Genomic DNA, 20,893 nt, shown 5'->3' on the forward strand with positions numbered 1-20,893 from the left:
CCAGCTAACTCCAGCTAACTGCGGCTAACTGCAGACCTTTGCCCGTCTCCCTTCCGCCGCAGGGTTGGTACTTCACCGCGGGTAACTGTGCAGCCGGTTCGGGCTCAGTGTGAAGCCGTCGGTCCGTGCCTCAGGAAGCTAACGGTGTTAGCATTAGCATCTTAGCTACTGTCAAATATCCGAGGGGCTGCGAAGGGGCGGGATTTGTATTTGACGGACAGCGGACCCGTCCAATGAAAAGTCATAACTGGCGCCCTCGGCTGCCTACGGACCAATCAGTTCTGTGACAGAGGACACCGCGCAGTTTCTTTTGAGTTGTTGTCTCTCCGTCGACTTTCGGCCTTTCAAGGCCTAAAAACAATTTTTCCATAAATCACACGAGTTTTGTGAGAATTCACGAATAAATTGAGCTTATCAAAGTTTGCCTGCAGCTGTTATCTCTGAGACGTGAGCGACGTCCACGCTCTGTGACGTCATCGCGTCACGTACATCGGACGTACCCGGAATCGGGACCGTTTGAGAAAATAAAGTAAAATGACAATTTGTCTCCACCGACCATCACATTCGTGAACAGTTACAGAAGAGGTTCTCTTCACATATTTTACCAGGAAAATTGATTTATCAGGATTCAGAATCTCACATGAGGATTTGGCGTATTTGTGTGTGTATATACATTAAAAACTGTTTAACGAATAGAGACAGTAGTCAGGAGTTTGGCTGAACAAAGTGTAAAAACAAAATCAAATTTTAGGCTAATTTAAATAAAATATTTGCACGTGTTTGTGTCATGATCTTTGACCTGGCAAGTGAACCCTTGAACCCACAAAAATGAAGAGATTTTGGAAAAAAACGTCACCTCTCTGTTCCTTCAAAACAAAAGCAACCAGCAGATCATTTCTGGCATCAGCACAAACCTTAAAAAGAGAAATCTGTGGATTTTAATGCATTAACAAAAGTATCAGCATGTGAAGTTATTTCTGAGATATACTTTCTCTCCTCTGTCCCTGCAGATGAAGACTCCTCCTGAAAGGTCAGGAATCACTTTCAAGGTTGGAGCTCAGCTGGAAGCCCGAGATCGACAGAAGAACTGGTCTGAACTTTACACAGACACACATTTCTGTATTATCATACGAATGTGTTTTGTGTTTTTATCATAATGTTCTGTGTTTTATATCAAAAGTCTGTATTTTAACTTCTCCAGGCTTTTACTTTGAAGTGTTGGTATCTGTAAGAAGATATATTGGTAGTATTAAGAGCCAGAAACCATCTCAGTGTAGTTTTCCATCTCAAGTTCCTCTCTGGAGCTCCAGGAACAGGTCAGTCAGCCAATCAGGAGAGAGACTCAGATGCTCTCTTCTGATTTAGTTTTCTGAGTGATCCAAAAAATCTAGCATGCTTGAGGTGAAACACTCCGAGAAACCAAATCCTGAAAGGATGGAAGGAGCCCAGGTATATAGCCCTTTAAACCTTTAACATTTGATGACTTTTTTATGTTGTCAGGTACGCAGCCACAATTGAAAAAATTGACTACAACAAAGAGCGAGTCCTGGTCCACTACCGTCAGTGGAGCCGCCGACATGATGAATGGTTTCAGTGGAATTCGCCGTACCTTCGGCCGCTCGAGCGAGTCAGTCTGAGGCGACAGGGCCTGAACCCACCACACTCACAACTGGTATGAAACTGATGTTGTGTGTTGTTTCACGTGTCCTGGTTTGTAAATTCAGCGTCAGGGCCATGTAAAGAGCTTCTCTTCCCTTTGCTTTCATTCTCTGCCTCAGATGTTTGTTTCAGGTGCAAAAGTTCTGGCCTGTTGGACAGACTGTCGTTTCTACCCAGCCAAGATCCTGAGAGTTAACAAAGATGGTGAGGCTCAGATTCATCTCATGTGTGTGTTCATCAAGTGATGTTATTGTTGAACTCATTTATTGGTTGTTGGAACAAATTTTCATGACCCAGGTGCTTCAGCAAAGGCCTAAAAGTCAGACTCCAATCAATCAGACACGAGTCCCAAGTTGGATTTAATTTATCGCAAAGCTGTCTGACATGAAAAAATAAATGATTTCATTTTATTTTCACTTGAGAACGTTGATGATACGTGTGTGTGTGTGTGTCAGACTCCTACACAGTGCGTTTCTATGACGGTGTGGTTCGGACCGTGAAGCCCACCAAGGTCAAACCCTTCCAGGAAGTAAGAAATCCTCCCCTCCCATTGGTCCAACAATCGTTCCACCAATCACTGCTCCTTTCATTCTAAGAGCATCTTTTTTTCACGTGTGGAAACAGAAGTCCAGATCAGAGAAGAGCGCAGTGGGAAGTGAGGGATGGGAGGAAGGGGAGAGTGAGGAGGAGGATGGTGGAGAGAGAGAGGAAGAGGAGAACAAGGAAGAAGAGGTGGAGGAGAAGGTGACATCAGAGGAGAATGAAGGAGCTGTGGAGGGGGAGAGGAAGAGGAAGACAGAATCTTCATTCTCCCATCACTCAAAGAAGAAAACAGATGACAGTAAGTCAGATGACCTTTGACCCCCCCCCCCCCTCCCATTATGTGAACAAAGGCTCAGTATATAGCCATTCAAATGCATTATGCTTTTTAAGATGAAACTTAATGTGTTGATGTTAATTATATCTGCTTCTTCCAGGTGGAAGCAGTGGAGCTCAAGATCAACCAATAACAACTGACCCCGCCCAGCCAACTGTGCCGAACCCCGCCCACATCGACAAAGGCAAACAGTTTGAGATGATAAACATCATAAGACATCAGAGGATTCTTCCCAAAAATCATTCTGATCGATGAAGTTGATATTTAATCAAAACCGTTTTGTGCCGAGGAGTTAATGATAATTTGATAGAAAATTAAAGAAACCTTTTTCTCAAGATTGGACTTGGAACGGGGAAAATTGTAAATATGTTGAATAAATAAAACACAATTAAATGTCTCCACAGTAAACACTGATGGTGGATGTTTCTGTAATAACTCATCTTTGTCGTCCTCCCAGATGTCCTGCTGGAGCGTCAGGCTCACCTTCCCACCACACACAAGTTCAGCAGAGAACCATGTGAGTGCAGACACACAGTTCACACAAACTACACACTACACAAAATGTCAGGAGGTGATGTTCTGCTCGTATATGATATTGTAAATTCTGCGTATATTAGGCTGATAAAGACTCCATTGCTGATGGAAGTGTTTCTCTGGGAGGCTCCGACATTCGAGGATGAGACACAGGACAGATCTGTTTCATCAGTTAGCCCAGCAGCTAATAGCTTGCTTTCCTGAATGTTTCTGATTGTGCGTCATCAGATTCTATTAGTGGGTTTGCCTGCCAAAGAAACAGATTTAAGCACCAAGTTTCCTCCAGAGCTGTGGCCTCACTCCTGCCTCTGGAGGACGGAGGTCTTGGTCATGACTTCTTGACCCGGGCTCAGATTCTCCATCTTTTCTCCCCCTGTTTCAGTGTACAGAGTGATAAAGAACCAGCCTCCCCCCATCCTGTCCATCGAGCTGGACCACAACCCCTTCAAGTGTCCCTCAGAGGGCTGCACCAAGTCCTTCAGGAAAGCCAGTCTGCTCCACTACCACATCAAGTACTATCACTCCGACCAGCACCTGGACGAGCGGGGCAGCCAGCAGGAGGCGCCGAGGTAGGTTGATGGTTCAAATCCCAGAACAGCATCTGTGCAGCAAGTCATGTCCAACGCTGACTGGGTTGTTACAGGCGGAAACGGTCGTCTTCAGAGGGCGGAGACTTCATATCAGACAGGAAGAGTGAGCACCAAAATACAAGCTGTCACCATGACGACAGGGAGCTGCGCACCCTGGAAACAGGTGGGACGGACACATGTGGACCCCAAACACTCAGACATTACTTCAGTCTTTGTTCAAATCCAGACTCAAGTCCTTCTGACCATCTAATCCATTTTAGCAGAAGAGAGATGGACGGAGGGAGGAGAAGACTGGACAGAACAGGAAGGACATGAAGAACTTCCTGAGGGTCAAACTGAAGAAGAAGAAAAAAAAAGAAAAAGAAGAAGAAGAAAACTCAGTCAGGTGAGGCCAGTCAGGTTTAGACCTGGACCTGTTCAACCATGAATCCAGTCATTGTTTCAGCTGAATGAAGTCCAGCGCCGGTCAAAGTGAACTCACTTCCTGTTGTCTGACCATGTGACCTGAAACCTGATTCCTTCCGATCAGGATTTGGCAGCAGCGATGACGAAAGCTCAGACAGACCTCCGATCACTCTGAAGCTGCCCGCTGCACAACCCAACACGCACACGCAAGGTGGGAACACAAGACAACACACACACACACATTGTGTGCTATTTGTTCAAACATTGAACATCATGATTGTACCTATCTGATGACTTCAGCAGATGACGGCAGTGACTGGTCAACACTTACAGCAGAGAGCGGGAGGACACGTCTTCTTGGCCTGTTGCTATGGAGATGGAGGACTGTGAGGTGTGTGAGGTGTGTGTGTGAGGTGGACGAAGAGAACGACTTCATGATCCAGGTAACACAAAAACACACAAGTACGCACAAACATATGTTTTCAGTAGGTCACTGTGTGTGTGTGTGTGTCTGCAGTGTGAGTCCTGTTTGTGTTGGCAGCACGGCACCTGTATGGGTTTATATGAAGACAACGTCCCTCACAACTACATCTGCTACTACTGCAGACACACTGCAGGTACGAGTCACCGCTCTGCAAGTTTGTTGTGAGGTTTGTGTGCCAGGACGCACAAACCGATGTGATAGTTGTACATAGCTGTGCTGCACAGTTCATGTGGTAATGATCCTGAAGTATTAGAGTTTTCCAGCCTCTTCATTGTTTTCAGAGTGAATTGTTTTAAACTCTTGACAGAACTGTCACATGACATCCCCTGACACTGCCCCGAAATGTGAAGTGGTTGGTGTGTCTCACACATCATGTGATCTGAGCAACAACAAACGGAGAAAAGACAAACAATGTGACGCAAAACTTTCCACTTCCCTTCCTGTCAACAGGCTGAAGTCTGCATTTGTCTCCAGCAGAGGTGTTGGTGTTGTTTTGACCTCCCACAGTGCACCTGTTCGGCTGAGTGTTAACTGCTGTTTTTATCTCATCTGTCCAGGTTGGAGGAGGGCCCAGCGCTTCCTATCAGAGCCTGATTTGCTGATATCTGGTCACATGTTTGGCCTCTCGTGTGTGAAAGAGAACTACTCTGAGATCAACGCCTCCAAGATCACACACACCAATCGCCTGCTGGCACACACACATGGCCTCAATCAGGTCCTCAGTGGACTGCAGCTCAAAATCAGCCTGTTACAGTGAGTCCGTGATGCCATTCATCTGCTTAAACACACACACACACACACACACACACACACACACACTCAGTCTGTCTGTGTTTCCACACAGCTCCCCATCACACCCTGATCTGCAGCTTTGGCGGTTGCCATGGAGAAGGGAAGAGGGGCCAACATTGACCTCCAGCCCGAGAGGAGACCCCACCATCTGTTACATCAGCAGCGAGCACTGCTACCAGAAGCCTGGAGCATCATGGGAAAGCAGAAACGAGAGTGAGATGGAGTGGGAAATGGGTGCAGTTCAGGAGGAACAGGAAACAGAGCAGAAGGTAAAGTCTCCAGGGCCAGGTCTAGATCCAGGTCTTTATATCACCAGTTTGTTTCATCACTTCAAAATCTGTACAGGGGCAGAGACAGAAAGGGACAGGAAGGACAGAGAGAGTTCAGGTTTCCATAACTCATGAATTCTGGCTCCAGAACACAGAAACAGTTGAACCAGGTTTCAGCTGCTCTGTAAACAGAGGGTCTGAGTCTGAGGGTCTGAAAGTCTGAGGGTCTGAAGGTCTGAGGGTCTGAGTCTGAGGGTCTGAGTCTGAAGGTCTGAAGGTCTGAGTCTGAGGGTCTGAGTCTGAAGGTCTGAAGGTCTGAGTCTGAGGGTCTGAAGGTCTGAGGGTCTGAGTCTGAGGGTCTGAAGGTCTGAGGGTCTGAGTCTGAAGGTCTGAAGGTCTGAGTCTGAGGGTCTGAAGGTCTGAGGGTCTGAGGGTCTGAGTCTGAGGGTATGAAGGTCTGAGGGTCTGAGTCTGAAGGTCTGAAGGTCTGAGTCTGAGGGTCTGAAGGTCTGAGGGTCTGAGGGTCTGAGTTTGAGGGTCTGAGTCTGAGGGTCTGAAGGTCTGAGGGTATGAAGATCTGAGGGTCTGAGTCTGAGGGTCTGAAGGTCTGAGGGTCTGAACACACACAGGTCATCTCCAGTAAAACAGATCTGTGTTTTTACAGGAGATAAAACAGGAGGATGACGACAAGCCAGTGAGCAACACATTGACTGACAACAGGAACACAATAACCTACACACACTGTGACACTAGCGTAAAAACAGAGGAGCACACATACACAGACTGCGAGAGACACACACGACATCGTCATCCAGCATCTGTGGCCGAATGTCAGCTGAACCTGCTGGACCACGTGGAGTCTCTGCAGAACCAGATCAGCAGCAGGATGGACCTGATAGAGCGGGAACTGGACGGTGACACACCCATTTACATCCTTACATCTTTATTCAAACTGAAATATCCAATTTTCCAAAAAGGAAAAAAACTGTTTCATGATGTCTCTCCCTCCCTCCCTCCTCCCTCTCTCCTCTCCTCTCCTCTCTTCCCTCCTCCTCCCCTATCCTCTCTTCTCTCCCTCCCTCTCTCTCTCTCTCTCTCTCTCTCTCTCCTCTCTCTCTCTCTCGCTCTCCTCTCTCTCCCTCTCCCTCTCTCTTCTCTCTCCCTCTCTCTCTCTCCTCTCTCTCTCTCTCTCTCTCTCTCTCTCCTCTCCTCTCTCTCTCTTCTCTCTCTCTCTCTCTCCCCTCCCTCCTCTCTCTCTCTCTCTCCTCGCTCTCTCTCTCTCCCTCTCTCTCTCTCTCTCTCTCTCTCCCCCTCTCGCTCTCTCCCTCCCTCCTCTCTCTCTCTCTCTCTCTCTCTTCTCTCTCTCTCTCTCTCTCCCCCCCCTCTCTCGCTCTCTCTCCAGTCCTAGAGTCCTGGTTGGACCACTCTGGTGAGCTCGAGCCTCCTGACCCTTTGTCCCGCCTCCCACAGCTCAAACAGCGAATCCGGCGGTTGCTGCGTGACCTCTGCACTGTGAGACTCCTGTCGGTGCGTCGCTGATGGTGTGGAGTGTTTCTCTGAGTCTGGTCACCTTACACCCCCCCCCCCTCCCAATAATAGAGGGGGACTGAACGGGTGTTTGGGTTCCGCCTCCTCCTGAGTTTCATCCTTGCCGTTTGTGTTGACGACGGTTCGGTCATTGGATTTTGGTTTTCCTTCCTCCAGCTGTTTGTTCTGATGAACACACTTCCTGTTGTGTAAAATGCTACAGTGGCAAACACGGAAAGGCCAGAGAAGTCACATTTCAGGACCGCAGTAGAGTTGAGGAAATTTAGTTCATTTTTTCAATGACAGTTTGGTCAGACAGATCCAGATCCTCTGGTCTCTTGGTCTGAGGGTTCAGTGTGGACCTGGTGACCTCAGTCCAGCTCCTCGCAGGTTCTGCAGGTCACATGACCACAACAGTGTTTTCATATGAAAGAGGAGATAATACTAATGTGTATTCAATGAAAGCCATATTTAAATTGGTGATACTTCATTTAAAGTGATTCCACCGCTTTTACATCGCATGACAACGGAAGTATCATCCTCTGACGACCAAGAATCTGCTCAGCAGGGACATTCAGATGTGACGGATCAAAGGACTTGACATCACGTCAAACAAGCTCAACTACCAGAGAAACTGCTGCAGCCAAATTCATTTATACATCATGCTGAAATATTTATGTGCCACGAACACACCAGCTGTCATCTACTGTCGGCCATCATCACGTCTGTCAGAGCTGCTTCCTGCTTTCTCCGTTAAACCCCTTCTTCACTTCATTCATGGCTAATGACGCACAATATCATCGCACAAACTGTGTGGATTGACCCAACTGCTTATCAGCTAGATGGACTTAAAGAGTCTTAAGGCCAAGATCCATAATGAGGCACATCAGCCTCTCCAGAGGTCAAAGGTCATTCATATTTATTAATATAGGCTGATGTAGATCATCTCCAGCAACATTTAATGAGACAAAGATAAAATCAAAGACACCCCCACTAAAATTTCAGTTTGTATCATTGTCTCTGTTCTTTGACTTTTTGTTTTAGGGTTAAACCGGTTCAAACTGAAGATTCAGATTTTTTCATTTAAAACTTCCATGAACAGCGTGAACGTTCTGTCTTTTTGGGAGCAGTGGTGTCACTAAATTTTGGAATCTCGCAGGTTTTCTTTCAGTAGCATCTCATGGCCTTCTTCAGGAATCACAGCTGGCTTTTAATGTGTTGTTACGTATTTTCAATGAAATTAACAAAGTAAAGCTTCATCCATTGTGACAAAAACAAGCTAATATGTAAATATGTCTAATTGAATGTTTTATACTCTTATACACAAAGTTATCTGTATAAAGCTTCAGATTATTTTGATAGGGTTTAGTTAGGAATCTACAGTTGAATTTTAGAGCAAACTGGAGATTTCTGGGAGAAGTATTTGAGGAAAAAAGCTCTAATATCCAGAAAGAAGGTTCAGTCTCATCAGTAAAAGTGGTTCAACACGCATCTTTTACATTTCAGTGTTTTATTTTGAAAGCTTGGTCTCCATAAGAAGATATATTTGTAGTTAAGAACCAAAACCTTGTCTGTAGTTTTCCATCTCTGGAGCTCCACGAGCAACAGGCCAGTCAGCCAATCAGAAGAGAGCATCTGATCCTCGCTTCTGATTGGCTGACTTCTGTGACTTGTGTCTGAAAACACCAACTTATTCTTGTTACTCAAAGTGACACATTTGTTCTCCAGATCTCCAGCAGCCTTAGAGGCTGAGAAGGTTTCCTTGATGTGAGTCGCTCAGCGTACAGCTGCAGTTTTCATTTAATGCTGGCTGATCAGATTTACACGATCAAAACTGATCAACTGAACAAACAACATGTGATCACTTTTTTGTGGACCAGTCTGGACGCAGCTCACGTTCGCACGGAGCCTCAGGGTCAAATGGGAAAGTTCTCTTGTTTATTTCATACTGATTAAAGCATGAAGTCAAATGTTTCTGAAGAATTCAAACTGGATTAAACTCATAAACTTCCAGTCACTGTGTGAAGGCGTCACATTTAAGTCGTTTTGCGTCAAACTTCACCCCAACAACACAAACTTGTTCATGATTTACTTTGTGTAAAGTGTGTTACGGGCAGGTTCACCAGGACATCCCACTGCAGTATGTGTACTGCTTCCTCCCCCCACATAGAACAGCTCACTTCAACATTATTTTTATGCTTTGCTGTGAATGCTGATTGTCATAGTCGTGTTCCCCAGGATGAACCTCCTGCTCTTTTACTCGCAGTGATTGGGTCGACCCTGAGTGACTCAGAAAAATCTTTTTGAACAGTTAAATGAATGTAGTGAACGATTACACTAATGCGTTTTGGAAAAATATGATGTGTATAGTGTGAGTGTGTGCGAATAGATGCTATAGCGACAGTAAACCATGAAACCTGGATTTGGTTATTAAACCATGTAATAGAACAATATGTTAATTTTGGAAAAAATATAAACGACACTACATATAATGTAGATTATCCTGATAGCATAAACATTTCATTTCTATCATTTTTCTTTGTACAATATACATTTTTAAATAGTAATATAAAGGATTATTTGGCGACATTTCCAGCAACAAAACTAGAGAAACCTCATCAGGTGATTTTTTTCATTTTATTCCGTTTGATGTTAAAACTTCAGCTGTTGGATGAAAAACGGACGAAATGAAGTATTTCTTGTAATCAACCGTCCGGATGAAATGAACCTGCTGTTTTCACTTCCTGGTCTGACGTCTTCTTCCGCCGGTCTCGTGACAACCGGTTGTTTACGATGACGTACGCTAACGTAGCCGCCCTTCACTGTCCGCGTGCTGCTGACGGAGAGTCCGTTACGGTCACCGTGAACCAACCGGACGGCCTCAGGAGAAGTCCGACCGCGTCTGGATCCACCGGTGAGTCGGTGAGAGCGGGCAGAGTCCGGTCCGGTCCGGTACTGGCTGCTAACGGAGAGCGGCTAGCTAGTACTAAGTAGCCAAGTAGCCAGCTAACGATCCGGTGCTAACGAAGTTAACGGAGCAAACGGCGGTAATGTCTGAAGGTGTGTGTGTGTGTGCGCGCGCGCATAGCAACAGTTGCTAAGCCTCGGCTGTCTATCATTAGCATCCAGGCTAGCGAACTGAATGATGAAGTAAAGTTGAGTTTAGCAGCTCTGCTGTGTGACTCTGTTTTCCTGGCTGATCTGCGGGGTAAAAATAAAAATAATATTTAGTGGTCTGTTGCTGGTCGGAGACATGTCTGAGAATATAAACAGGGATTTCTGTCACATAATGTCATATATTCTATATATCTTCTCTAATTATCTGGATTTGAGTCGTGCTCTGATCTCAGCTTATTCACTTGGCTCCCGTTTACAGTGTTCTCTGTGTGTTTGATCCGTTTGGGTCAAAGCCAGACAGCCTGTGGGGAGCTAAACATGCTAAAACACTGTTAGCCAACCGACTACACACACACACACACACACACAAAAGTGGATGGCTCACTGCCAATGAGAGGTCACTGACTGTTTCCATTAGATACAGACAGACAGACAGACACACAGACAGACAGACAGGTTGTCCACTGATAAAAGTGGATTTGTTTTGTCTCTTTGACTCAACAGTCTTGTCCGGATGAACGTTGGCGTCCTGAAGGAGGCGCGGCCACTAACAGTGTCCTCTTTGATGTCTTCTTGAACTGGACAGGCAGGAAAGTCCCAACAATGGAGGAACTTCACGACGCCCAGCTGACTGAGATCAAACCACTCCTGACGGGACAGGTGAGGGGGCGGGGCAGTCAAAAGGTGCATGTGCCGTTTTCACAGAAAACATTAGAAAAATGAGACAAAACCTTGTTTTCTTCCGTTGTGACTTTTCCAGCTGAATATTTTTGCCCCGGTCATCATCCAACTTTGAGTTAATAGCTGTTCAGTGTTCATGTACAGATGTGTCCACTATATTTGCTGATACAGAAATATGAATCCTTCTTTTTTCTTGAAAACTCTCAAATGCTTGAAAACCCCTGAACATTGGAATAATTTCGGTTTCTCTTCAGAACGGGACAAACCTGCAGGACTTTGACTGTCAGGTAAGTTCACCATTAAAAGGACAAACTGGTTTGGTCCTTTAAACTCAAAATAGATTGACAGACCATTTAATTTGTAATCATGTATTAAATAACGAAATCATCACTAATGTTACAATATATAGACATTTTAAATCATAATACAAGTGCTAATGTGTCTCATCCTGATCGTAATGAAAATAAAAAGAGCAGCAGCTATAATAGAATTAATATGTATAATTAACACAGCAAGCTCATTCTGTATGCTGAAAGCTGTAAATATCTGCTTCTTTTAATTTCACATACTGAATTATTCCACTTTTTACCAAGGGACTGTGAAGGAGGAAATGGACGAGGAGCTTGGCTGAAGGCCGAGATGTCTGTTAGGCTGTCGTGGCTATCACCTCACTGCTAATATATTTATTCCTCTGTGCAGTGGAGGGGAAATTTTGATTAAGGAATCGCTGTGTCCACAGAGACTCTGAATTTTCTAATCAAGTTTTATCTTTTTTTGTAAATGTTGGAAAGTCTGATTTCCCTGTGGAGCATATGGTGGAATGAGGAGGGAGGAAAGGAGAGATGATGGTGATGAGAGAGTGATTGGCTGTTTAGACTCTAAGCCAATAGCCTAAGAGATTATTCCTCTTGATCCAATCACACCATCCCCACCTCTTCCTTCTTCTTACACTAACTAAAGGACAAGAACGAGCCTGACCTTTGTCTCCTATTCCTGGTTCCTCTGTCCAGGATGTCTGACATCCTGGATCTGCACCAGATCTCCTGTTCTTTAGGAGTCGGTGTGGTGAGTTAGCCAGTAGCCTCATGCTTCAGGTCGTGAACCACTTAGCCTGCTCACCCGGTTTTTACCTGCATGCACAGTGTTAGCAGGCTGATCGTCAGCTGTTAGTTCATGGATTTATTCAGTTTGCTCTGTACATTAAAGACACAACAAAAAAGCAAAAGAACACGTATGTATATTTCTGCATGTGTACACACATATTTTTCAGCTCAGAACGAAACTGGGCGGAGTTAGAGTCACAGCTTGGTAAACAGTCAGCAGGCTCATGTTGTGATTTTACTGTCATAAGATACACAGAATTTGCATATGTCTACTGGTGTGTAAATTGAGCAATAGAGACAACCTGAAGTGAGCAAGGAACCATTAATAGGATCTGTCATTTGTTTCCACGGTGACTACATTAATGAGATTAAGAGACAATACCTCATCTGACTGGAACTGGCTAACACACAACAAACCAGAGAGCAGTTTGTAGTGGGACCACACAACCATGTTAACCTGTCAGCGCACCGACTGGCCTCATTTCATCTGTAAACTTCCTACCTGCCCACAAACACACACACTGTGCTGTTGTTGTCCAGGAGCATGATGTGGAGACGGCCCACGGAGTGCTGCATGTCACCATGAGGGGAGTTGCTAAGGGCAACCGACCCACAATCCTCACCTACCATGACATCGGACTAAACCGTGAGTGACGCACACATTCACAGTCAACATGAGACATCCTTTTTTGTACGTGTGCCAGGTATTAATGTGTGTCTGTGTGTGTAGATAAGTCTTGCTTTAACAGCCTCTTTAACTACGAGGACATGCAGGAGATCACGCAGCATTTCTCAGTTGTGCATGTTGATGCTCCAGGGCAGCAGGAAAACGCTCCAGTGTTCCCCACTGGGTAACAAAACTACACAACACTGTTCACTGTTCTCTGTTGAGTTGAACACACATGCACACACAAGTCCTGATGATTATCCAACAGGTAACAGATACACCTGTGTGTGTGTGTGTAGGTACCAGTACCCCACCATAGATGAGCTGGCTGAGATGCTGCCATCTGTCCTGTCACAGCTCCAGTAAGTCAATAATCTTCCTGCCGATGAAATGCATGATGGGTATTTTGTAGCCATCTTCAGATGTGTGTGTGTGTGTTGTGTGGTCATCAGGGTGAAGAATGTGATTGGTATCGGGGTCGGCGCTGGAGCCAACATTCTCACCAGATTGGCTGTAAGTGAACACACAAGTGTACCTGAGCTCAGACTCATGTTGTGAGAGGACCCAGTGTCACTGAGGGTTGCTGGTTTGAATCCTGAAGTGCAGGGAAACAACAATTGTACTACTAACTGACGTCCACATCATCTCCTGCTGCTGACAATGGTGATGATTTTGTGTTTCAGCTGAATGAGCCCAGTCTGGTGGAGGGTTTGGTTCTGATCAACATTGACCCCTGTGCCAAAGGCTGGATAGACTGGGCTGCTTCTAAGGTCTCTCACACACACACACACACAATAACAAGTGATTCCAACCAAGTTCTAGTTTATTTGATATTGATCTGAAGATTTATTCTTGACTTTTGACTGATTTCGTAGCCGAATGTCTTTTGCTTCAGATCAGCTCTAGAACAACCCAAACGCATGTGAAGAACTTTCTGTGTTCAACTTTTCTCTGAGTTAAGTTAAAAGAGGAAACATTCAATGTGTGTTTTAGTTAGCTCTTGTTTCGGAGCTCTCTCCGCGATTACAGAGAACAGAGTCTGAACTGATCAGACAGAATCAGATGAGCCTGAATATGAGGAGACCTTTTAAAAAAGAAAAAGCACGAAGTCTTGATGTGGCTGTAAAAGGTGGATGGAACAAAAATATGAAAACTGTGAAAACAGTTACATGTTCAGTTGAAGTGGTTTAAATGTGTCTCATCTTATTAAAATGTGATGCTTTTGTTTCCACAGCTGAGCGGCTGGACAAGCAACCAGGTGGACAACATCATGGACATCACTGTCAGCACTGTGAGAGCAAAGTGATGCACTGAGACGCTGCATGTGACGCTGACAGCCCATCAATCTTTACTGATGTCTGGACTTGTTGACCGTTTACAGGACGAGCTGACAGAGAATCAGGAGACCGTCCAGACATACAGACTGCACATCTCTCAGGATATACCACAGGAGAACCTGGCTATGTTCTACAACAGCTACGACAGGTGAAAACAGTTTGATATTATAGGAACAGAAAATCTAATTACCTTTGCTGAGTCAGAGGTGAACATGAAGGTTTTTAGGGGGGTGCTAATTTAATTCAAAAGTGAAATAGCGTCTTTGTACCTTTTCCTTTATTTGGCTGATTGTGTCTTACAGCTCATGAAAACCATAATCCAATGTTTCAGAACACACTTGTTCTGCCAGATGTGTAGAAACAATGAAGGTGATGATGATGTCCAGTACCGAACTCTGAGACATAAAATCAGCTGTGACAGATTGAAGAGCTGAAGTAGAAGTCTTATTTCTTTACTGATGTTCGTAAGATCGCATCAGCTACACAGCTGCTGCTGCTAATATACTGAGACACAGTGACAACCCAAAATATAAGATAAGTACTTTCATCCCACGTATGGGAAATTCATCGTTACCAGCAGCAACAGATTCAAATCAAATGAGATTTATTTATACAGCGCCAAATCATAACAAAGTTACACCAAGGCACTTTACACACAGAGGGGTATTGTAGTAGTGTTTACACACTTTTTCTACAGAAAGTACAAGAATAGAAAGGAGTAGAAGTACTACAAAAAAGTAATGTAAATGTATCATGTCCACTAAACCTGCACTTGTGTGTGTGTGTGTTAGTCGTACTGAGTTGCAGATGGAGCGGCCGGTCTTTGGTCAAAATGAGAACACAGTCACAACACTCAGGTATCAGTTGTTCTGTTACTGCATCACACTTCCTGTTACTCAGTCTGACTCACTGTGTGTGTTTGTGTGTCTGTGTGTGTCTCAGGTGTCCTGCTCTGCTGGTGGTTGGAGACACATCGCCTGCTGTTGATGCCGTGGTAAGTGTCTGCAGCACTGTTTCCATGACAACCGCCACTGTGTGTAAGTGATGTCACATTGCAGTAATAGTGTGTGTGTGTGTGTGTGTGGCGCCTGCAGGTGGAGTGTAACTCCAGACTGAATCCCACCAAGGCCACGCTGCTGAAGGTACCAGTCTGTACTTGTGTTGTGAGGTGACGTGTGCGTCCTCAGAACTTGTCAAAGCTGCAGAGATCGTTGCTGTGTGATCAGATCAAGTCTGATGGAGAGCGATGACATCATTAAGAGGAGGAAGAGTAAAACACGTTGGAAGAAGGAGCTACACTGAAACCGTCAGCAACATTATAAATGAAACATGTTGACTTCACAAACACACGAGGAAATCAAAGTCGCTGAATTACAGGTTATAGGTAAAGTAGGAGACGCAAGTGTCAGCTGAACGCTTGTTGTTTTTCAGGTGGACTTACCTGTGAGTCAGGAGGCCGACAAAACTTAAACTGACTTTGTAGTCTTTGTCTGGCAGCCATGATGGGCTGTGCTCTTTGCAGCAGACTTGAAGTCTGATTACATCACAAGCAGTAATGTTGTGTTTCACATTTTGGTAGCAGACCTGCTTTATTCTGAAGTTTTCAGGAGCTTCTGTTCTCACCTGATGTTTGGTCTCTTGCAGATGGCCGACTGTGGAGGACTTCCTCAGGTGGTCCAGGTGAGTCTAAGTTCATGAATTGATTCAGCGTTGGTTAGAATGAATGGTAGAATTGTCAGACTGCTGACCTGCTGCATTAATACAAATATTAATGTTTACATGAAGAACGGGGTCAAACATGTTAATGTCTCAGGCTGGTCATGTGACACTGACAGTTATCGGCATAATCAATGAGCTCAGCCGTCTGTTCTGTTTGCTCCAGGATCATGAAAAATAACGAATGATCAGCACTTCTAACTAAACTTCTTTGTCCTCAGCCTGCAAAACTAGCAGAGGCCTTCAAGTACTTTGTCCAGGGGATGGGCTACGGTGAGTATCAGCTTGACTAACGTGTGTTTACAACTTCCTGTTGGTGTCTCTCGTTTCATGCTTCCTGTTCTTTTGTCTGATGATAAAATGTGTATTAGTTTGAATAATTTTCAACTTAAGGAAATTTTGTGAAAACAGTGTTTAAGTCAAGTGTCAAATTGTGCGATTTACAAAATGGCAAAATGAAGTTTATAGATTTTTGGTTTTTGTTCCTCGGTTCACTTTAGACTCACGGTACATTAACCTGAGCTGGACAAAAGCATTTACACACTTGTATCAGAGATGTTACACAGGTGTGTGTGTGTGTGTGTGTGTGTCTCCTCACAGTCCTGCCTCACTGACTGTAAGTAGCAAGCTGAAGCTGATGGGTTTCCTGAACACACTGTGTGTGTGCGTTTGTGTGTTTTATCTATTAAAGTATGTTGTTTTGTTCCTCACCCTCCTTCCTTTCTCTTGGTCTTTGTCTCCTTCAGTCCCTCATGTTCTATTTAACAACCTGAGCAGCCAATCAGGTATCAGGATCTTCCTCCTCATCTTCGTCTCTGTGTGGTTGTGTGTGTCTGCATGCCAACGATCAGCCGATCACTGATTTTCTTCTTCTGCAGTCAAAGCTCCCAGCAGGCTGTGCAGCATGCCAACACTCGCTCCGTTCACTGCAGACTCTCAGCTGATAAAAGGCAGGAATCTGATGAGACCAACAAAATTATGATTCAGCCTGTTGGCGTAGAGCGACAGGATGAATCATATTTAATCTGACCGTTTAAAAAATGTGTAAAATGTTACGTCAGTTATAATCCGCGTCAGCTAAAAAGACCAAACTTTCCTGACAGGGTTTAGTTTTTTCAGTCATCAGTCAGATATCTGTCAGATATCTGGTCTGAATAACAACCACTTTAGCAGCCGGTCTGACGGTTAGTGTCCTCGGGTCCAGTCACTGTGAAAATAGCTGCGGCACCAGAACATTAATGTCTCCCCCAGAACCAGAACCAGAACCAGAACCAGGACTCAGGTTCATGACAGGAGAAACACAAAATGATGTTTGTTGCGTTCTCATCAGTTGTCTCTGTGCCCCCCAGTGCCCACAGCCGGTATGACCCGGCTGGTCCGGTCCAGAACTCACTCGGCCTCCAGCGTCGGGTCCACAGACAGTCCCACCGCTGACCCCCAGCACACAGCATACACCGTTTAGATGACAGCGTAGGACTGTTCCTGCTGAACGTCTTCTAAAGCAGAATGCAGTAGGTTGGACCTCGTTCTGCAGGATGCTGATTGGTTCGTTTTCCCCTCTTCTGTACGGTTGCCGTGGTGATGCTGTCATATTTATACAGAGTTGTGTTGTCTTTCTACTCTGGACGGTTCCTGCTCCTCTTCATTGGAATCATCTGTAACCTTCACTGAGAATCTGACCTGTCAGCTCAGTATGATGAGCTTCATTAGTTGGTTTTGCAGGATTCTTTTTTCTGCCGTTCTAATAAAGCATGTTTATATTTTCTTGTGTGAGAAGTCAGCTCTGGTTCAGTCTGTCCGTCTGCAGCAGAAACAGCATTTTTCCTCAGTTGGTGTTTTTTTATTTTTCATGACTTAATATTTCAGTGTTTCCTTTTGTGATCTTCTCTTCAGTAAGCTTGGAGACTTGCACTTTGTGGATTTGATTCCGTTGATGTCCACGTTAATCCTTAATGTGATGAGGCAGGAGAGTAATCTCGGGCGGCAGCATTAAATTGCCAGCAGTGAATCTTACAGACACAAAGAGCACAACAAAAATAATACACATCCATTTCTACTTTGTGTTACAGCAGTTTGTTTCTGTGGACTGGTTCAGCCGCTGGGCCAGGCCCCGCCCCCTCCAGCTGTAAATCTGGATGGTTCCTCGTGGTGTTTAGTATTTGGTCTCCTTTTGGCTCTTACAGGTTTTTTTCCTGAAAACATCACAGTTTGTTTCTGCAGAGTGAAATATTCCATTTTATTCTCCACAGACAGCAGCTGTTACTCTGTTACAAATATAACTTTGTGTCGAGGCGTCATCGAGCTTTAGATTTATTAGATGTTTATTGTGAACAACATTTGGATTGAAATAAAGTTCATTATTAAAAAAGGCAGTTTGACCCGAAGAGCCTGGAAAGTGTTTTTTTTTTTTTTTTTTTTTTCCCCATACAATCAGCTTTTTACTGTTATAGTTTATAGAAACTTCTGGGAACAGCAAAGTAAATGAGTGAACCAACAAACAGGAAACAACACGCAGTCAGAGCTAAAACGGCAAAAACCTGTTTCCTGTTCTTTGTTAAAACTTAATCTGTCACAGCAGCCCTCCATCAGGACTCCACCCTAAAACCGGCCGCAACCATCAGAAAACTAAAACACAAAGCTGCTGATCGATGAAGAGAATTTATTCTGCTTATTGAGAGCCAAAATGTCAGCTGACTGAGCTGATCACCTACAGCTCTGCTGGATCTTTGAGACGACTGGAGAGTCCAACGGGGGTGGGGGGCTTCAGCCGGCGGAGGGGTGGGGGGCTTCAGCCGACGGAGGGGTGGGGGGCTTCAGCCGGCAGCAGGGGGTGGGGGGGCTTCAGCCGACGGAGGGGTGGGGGGCTTCAGCCGGCAGAGGGGTGGGGGGCTTCAGCTGGCAGCGGGGGGCAGCGTCTTGCTGCAGAGTCGGCCCAGCAGACCGGACATCTGCAGCAGAGAGTTGACACCTTCAGCCACCCGCATGTGAGTGTAACCGATCTCCTGAAGAAACAACATCATCATCGTGAGGCGAGACATTCTGACATCAGATCTGTTTGTGTACTAACACCTGGTGGGACCTGTCAGGGGGCGGAGTCTCCCCTCACCTTGATGAACTCCAGTTTCAGGTACTCAGCCATCTGGTACGTCTTGCAGACCCTGAAGATGTTTCCGATGATGTCCTCTGGAGAGTAGCCCAGCGCCCACAGCTGCTCCACCACCTTGTAGGCCTCATCGATGTTTCCATCCACACAGTGTCCCAGCATGCTTTTCACCAGCAGAGGGTGGGGCTCGTCACACACCTTGAAGACATTCTCACTGTTGATGTAGCCGAAGCCGGAGTTGGTGGACTGCAGGTTGTTCAACGCCTGGAAACACAAAAGAAACAAGTCAGCCAAACCACACATCTCTGAGCTGAGAGGCATGCCCTTAGCCCCGCCCCTCACCTGTCTCATGTCTCCCTGCGCCGTGAAGATGACGGCCTCCAACCCGTCATCGGACACGGACAGACGCTCCTCCTCCACCACCTCCTGCAGCCGGCCAAGGATCTGCCCGTCCGTCAGTTTAGAGTAACGCAGCACGGCGCAGCGGGACTGGATCGGCTCGATGATCTTATCAGAGGCGTTACAGGCCAGAGCGAAGCGAGTCGTCTTCGAGTAGATCTCCATGATCCTCCTCAACGCCTGCTGAGCTCCATCCGTCATACTGCAGAGACAATTATTAAAGGTCCTCGTGGTCTGAAGCTTTAAGGGCAGACCTCCATTAAGAAGGTTCTTAAAACCAAAGCTATAGACATCGTGCTTCATGTGTCTTGCCTTCAGATCAGCCAGGAAGTGACATCACTCTCACCTGTCGGCTTCGTCCAGGATGATGATTTTGTGTCGTCCTTTGGGCAGTGTGACTTTCTGCTGAGCAAACATCTTGATCTTGTTCCTCACCACATCGATGCCCCTGCAGACGAACAGCCAACCATCGTCATCACTGGCTAAACATCCGTGGGCATCAGTGTGTGTTGGCTTCCGACAGGACTCAGGTCTCACCTGTCGTTTGAAGCGTTGAGCTCCAGCACGGCGTCCTTCATCGAGGCTCCCAGCAGCGCTCGGGCCAAACACAGGATGCTGGTGGTCTTTCCTGTTCCGGGAGGACCTGGACCACAACAGAGACACACCGATGTCAGCAGCTGTTTGTGGGACTGAATCTGAGCGTGTTGTGTAGCTCAGCACAGCAGGAGGTCCGGGGTTGGTAGTTTCAAACCCCAGTTCCCCACATGGTCCTACACCGAAGTGTCCATTAGCAAGCAAGAGAAGCCCTGACAGCTTCTACACTCAGCAAGCTGACTCAGGTAGAGACAGTTTCCAGGTGTCAGCCATGTTGTCTCCGAGTCCTCCGGGGTCCTGAATGGCTCTCCTTCTGGTCCAAACATCACACATTTGGAGATAACTGAGCGGAAACTGTCTACGGCAGCCCGGAGGGGCCGTGTCAGGCTTCAGGGACAGATGGGACTGGGCTGCCGTCCTCACCAGTCCGGACTCGGACTCAGTTCTCTGGACCTGGACCTGGACCTGGACTCGGACTCACCTGCGATGATGACGTTGGGGACGTTTCCCTCTCTGGCGAAAACCTCCAGCCGGCTCACCGTCTCTTCATTCCCAACGATCTGGCTCAGCTTCAGCGGCCGGTACTTCTCCACCCACGGCAGCTCGTAGGCACCTCCCGGGCTCCTGGACGGACCCTCTCCGGCCTCTAAGGCGGGTCCAGACTCGCTGTCTGCCGGTTTCTGCTCACAGTCACGGTCCGCCATTTCCACTTCCATGGTGACGTCAATCTGCACGTCCAGCCCGCGAAACTGCGACTCAACTCTTCCCGCCCCGGGAACGACACAGCAGCAAGCTGACGTCTCATTGGTCCAGCGCGTACGAGCGAAAACGTTGATTGGCTGAGGACAGCGAGCTCAAATGTCGCGATACGATATTTACGACAATTGAAATAACGCATGCCGAAAACAAAAACAAAAACATATATATGAAACATATATATATATATATATATATATATATATATATATATATATATATGTGTGTGTGTGTGTTTTTATATATATTTTATATATACAAACTGATCAACAAATATACTATC

The 20,893-nt window shown here is 45.9% G+C and overlaps 3 protein-coding genes and 1 long non-coding RNA gene across 6 annotated transcripts; 3 read left to right on the top strand and 1 right to left on the bottom strand.

Moving 5' to 3' along the window:
* Window positions 1-1,010: 1,010 nt before the first annotated feature.
* On the top strand, window positions 1,011-8,064 carry LOC115046807 (PHD finger protein 20-like). Its single transcript, XM_029507429.1, has 16 exons — window positions 1,011-1,090; window positions 1,501-1,672; window positions 1,779-1,863; window positions 2,115-2,212; window positions 2,287-2,500; window positions 2,637-2,720; window positions 2,994-3,053; window positions 3,453-3,639; window positions 3,714-3,823; window positions 4,190-4,276; window positions 4,366-4,508; window positions 4,583-4,682; window positions 5,107-5,302; window positions 5,394-5,610; window positions 6,275-6,524; window positions 7,013-8,064. The coding sequence occupies exons 1-16, from the start codon at window positions 1,011-1,013 to the stop codon at window positions 7,147-7,149; spliced, it is 2,220 nt and encodes a 739-aa protein (XP_029363289.1). The 3' UTR covers window positions 7,150-8,064.
* LOC115045684 (uncharacterized) lies at window positions 4,012-4,413 on the top strand. The gene is made up of 3 exons (XR_003840899.1): window positions 4,012-4,045; window positions 4,190-4,276; window positions 4,369-4,413. It is a non-coding gene; the product is annotated as an uncharacterized LOC115045684 (long non-coding RNA).
* Window positions 8,065-10,855: 2,791 nt separating the features above from the next.
* Window positions 10,856-17,526, top strand: LOC115045683 (protein NDRG3-like). 2 transcript variants are annotated; one of them, XM_029505472.1, is made up of 15 exons: window positions 10,856-10,914; window positions 11,190-11,222; window positions 12,579-12,684; window positions 12,769-12,889; window positions 13,005-13,067; window positions 13,158-13,218; window positions 13,389-13,475; window positions 13,940-13,996; window positions 14,087-14,190; window positions 14,834-14,899; window positions 14,985-15,036; window positions 15,137-15,184; window positions 15,687-15,722; window positions 15,980-16,031; window positions 17,108-17,526. In XM_029505472.1, the coding sequence occupies exons 1-15, from the start codon at window positions 10,858-10,860 to the stop codon at window positions 17,218-17,220; spliced, it is 1,056 nt and encodes a 351-aa protein (XP_029361332.1). In that variant the 5' UTR covers window positions 10,856-10,857; the 3' UTR covers window positions 17,221-17,526. The 2 variants fall into 2 exon arrangements, with proteins under 2 accessions (XP_029361332.1, XP_029361333.1); XM_029505473.1 differs by lacking the exon at window positions 11,190-11,222.
* A 630-nt stretch (window positions 17,527-18,156) lies between these two features.
* LOC115045682 (replication factor C subunit 2-like) lies at window positions 18,157-20,591 on the bottom strand. Of its 2 annotated transcripts, XM_029505469.1 has the most exons (6): window positions 20,336-20,591; window positions 19,798-19,903; window positions 19,607-19,708; window positions 19,204-19,462; window positions 18,865-19,125; window positions 18,157-18,760 (listed from the first exon to the last, which is right to left on the bottom strand). In XM_029505469.1, the coding sequence occupies exons 1-6, from the start codon at window positions 20,568-20,570 to the stop codon at window positions 18,650-18,652; spliced, it is 1,074 nt and encodes a 357-aa protein (XP_029361329.1). In that variant the 5' UTR covers window positions 20,571-20,591; the 3' UTR covers window positions 18,157-18,649. The 2 variants fall into 2 exon arrangements, with proteins under 2 accessions (XP_029361329.1, XP_029361330.1); XM_029505470.1 differs by lacking the exon at window positions 19,607-19,708.
* Window positions 20,592-20,893: the final 302 nt, after the last annotated feature.

Source organism: Echeneis naucrates, chromosome 7 (assembly GCF_900963305.1).
Source record: "Echeneis naucrates chromosome 7, fEcheNa1.1, whole genome shotgun sequence".
NCBI classification, from domain to species: Eukaryota; Metazoa; Chordata; class Actinopteri; order Carangiformes; family Echeneidae; genus Echeneis; species Echeneis naucrates.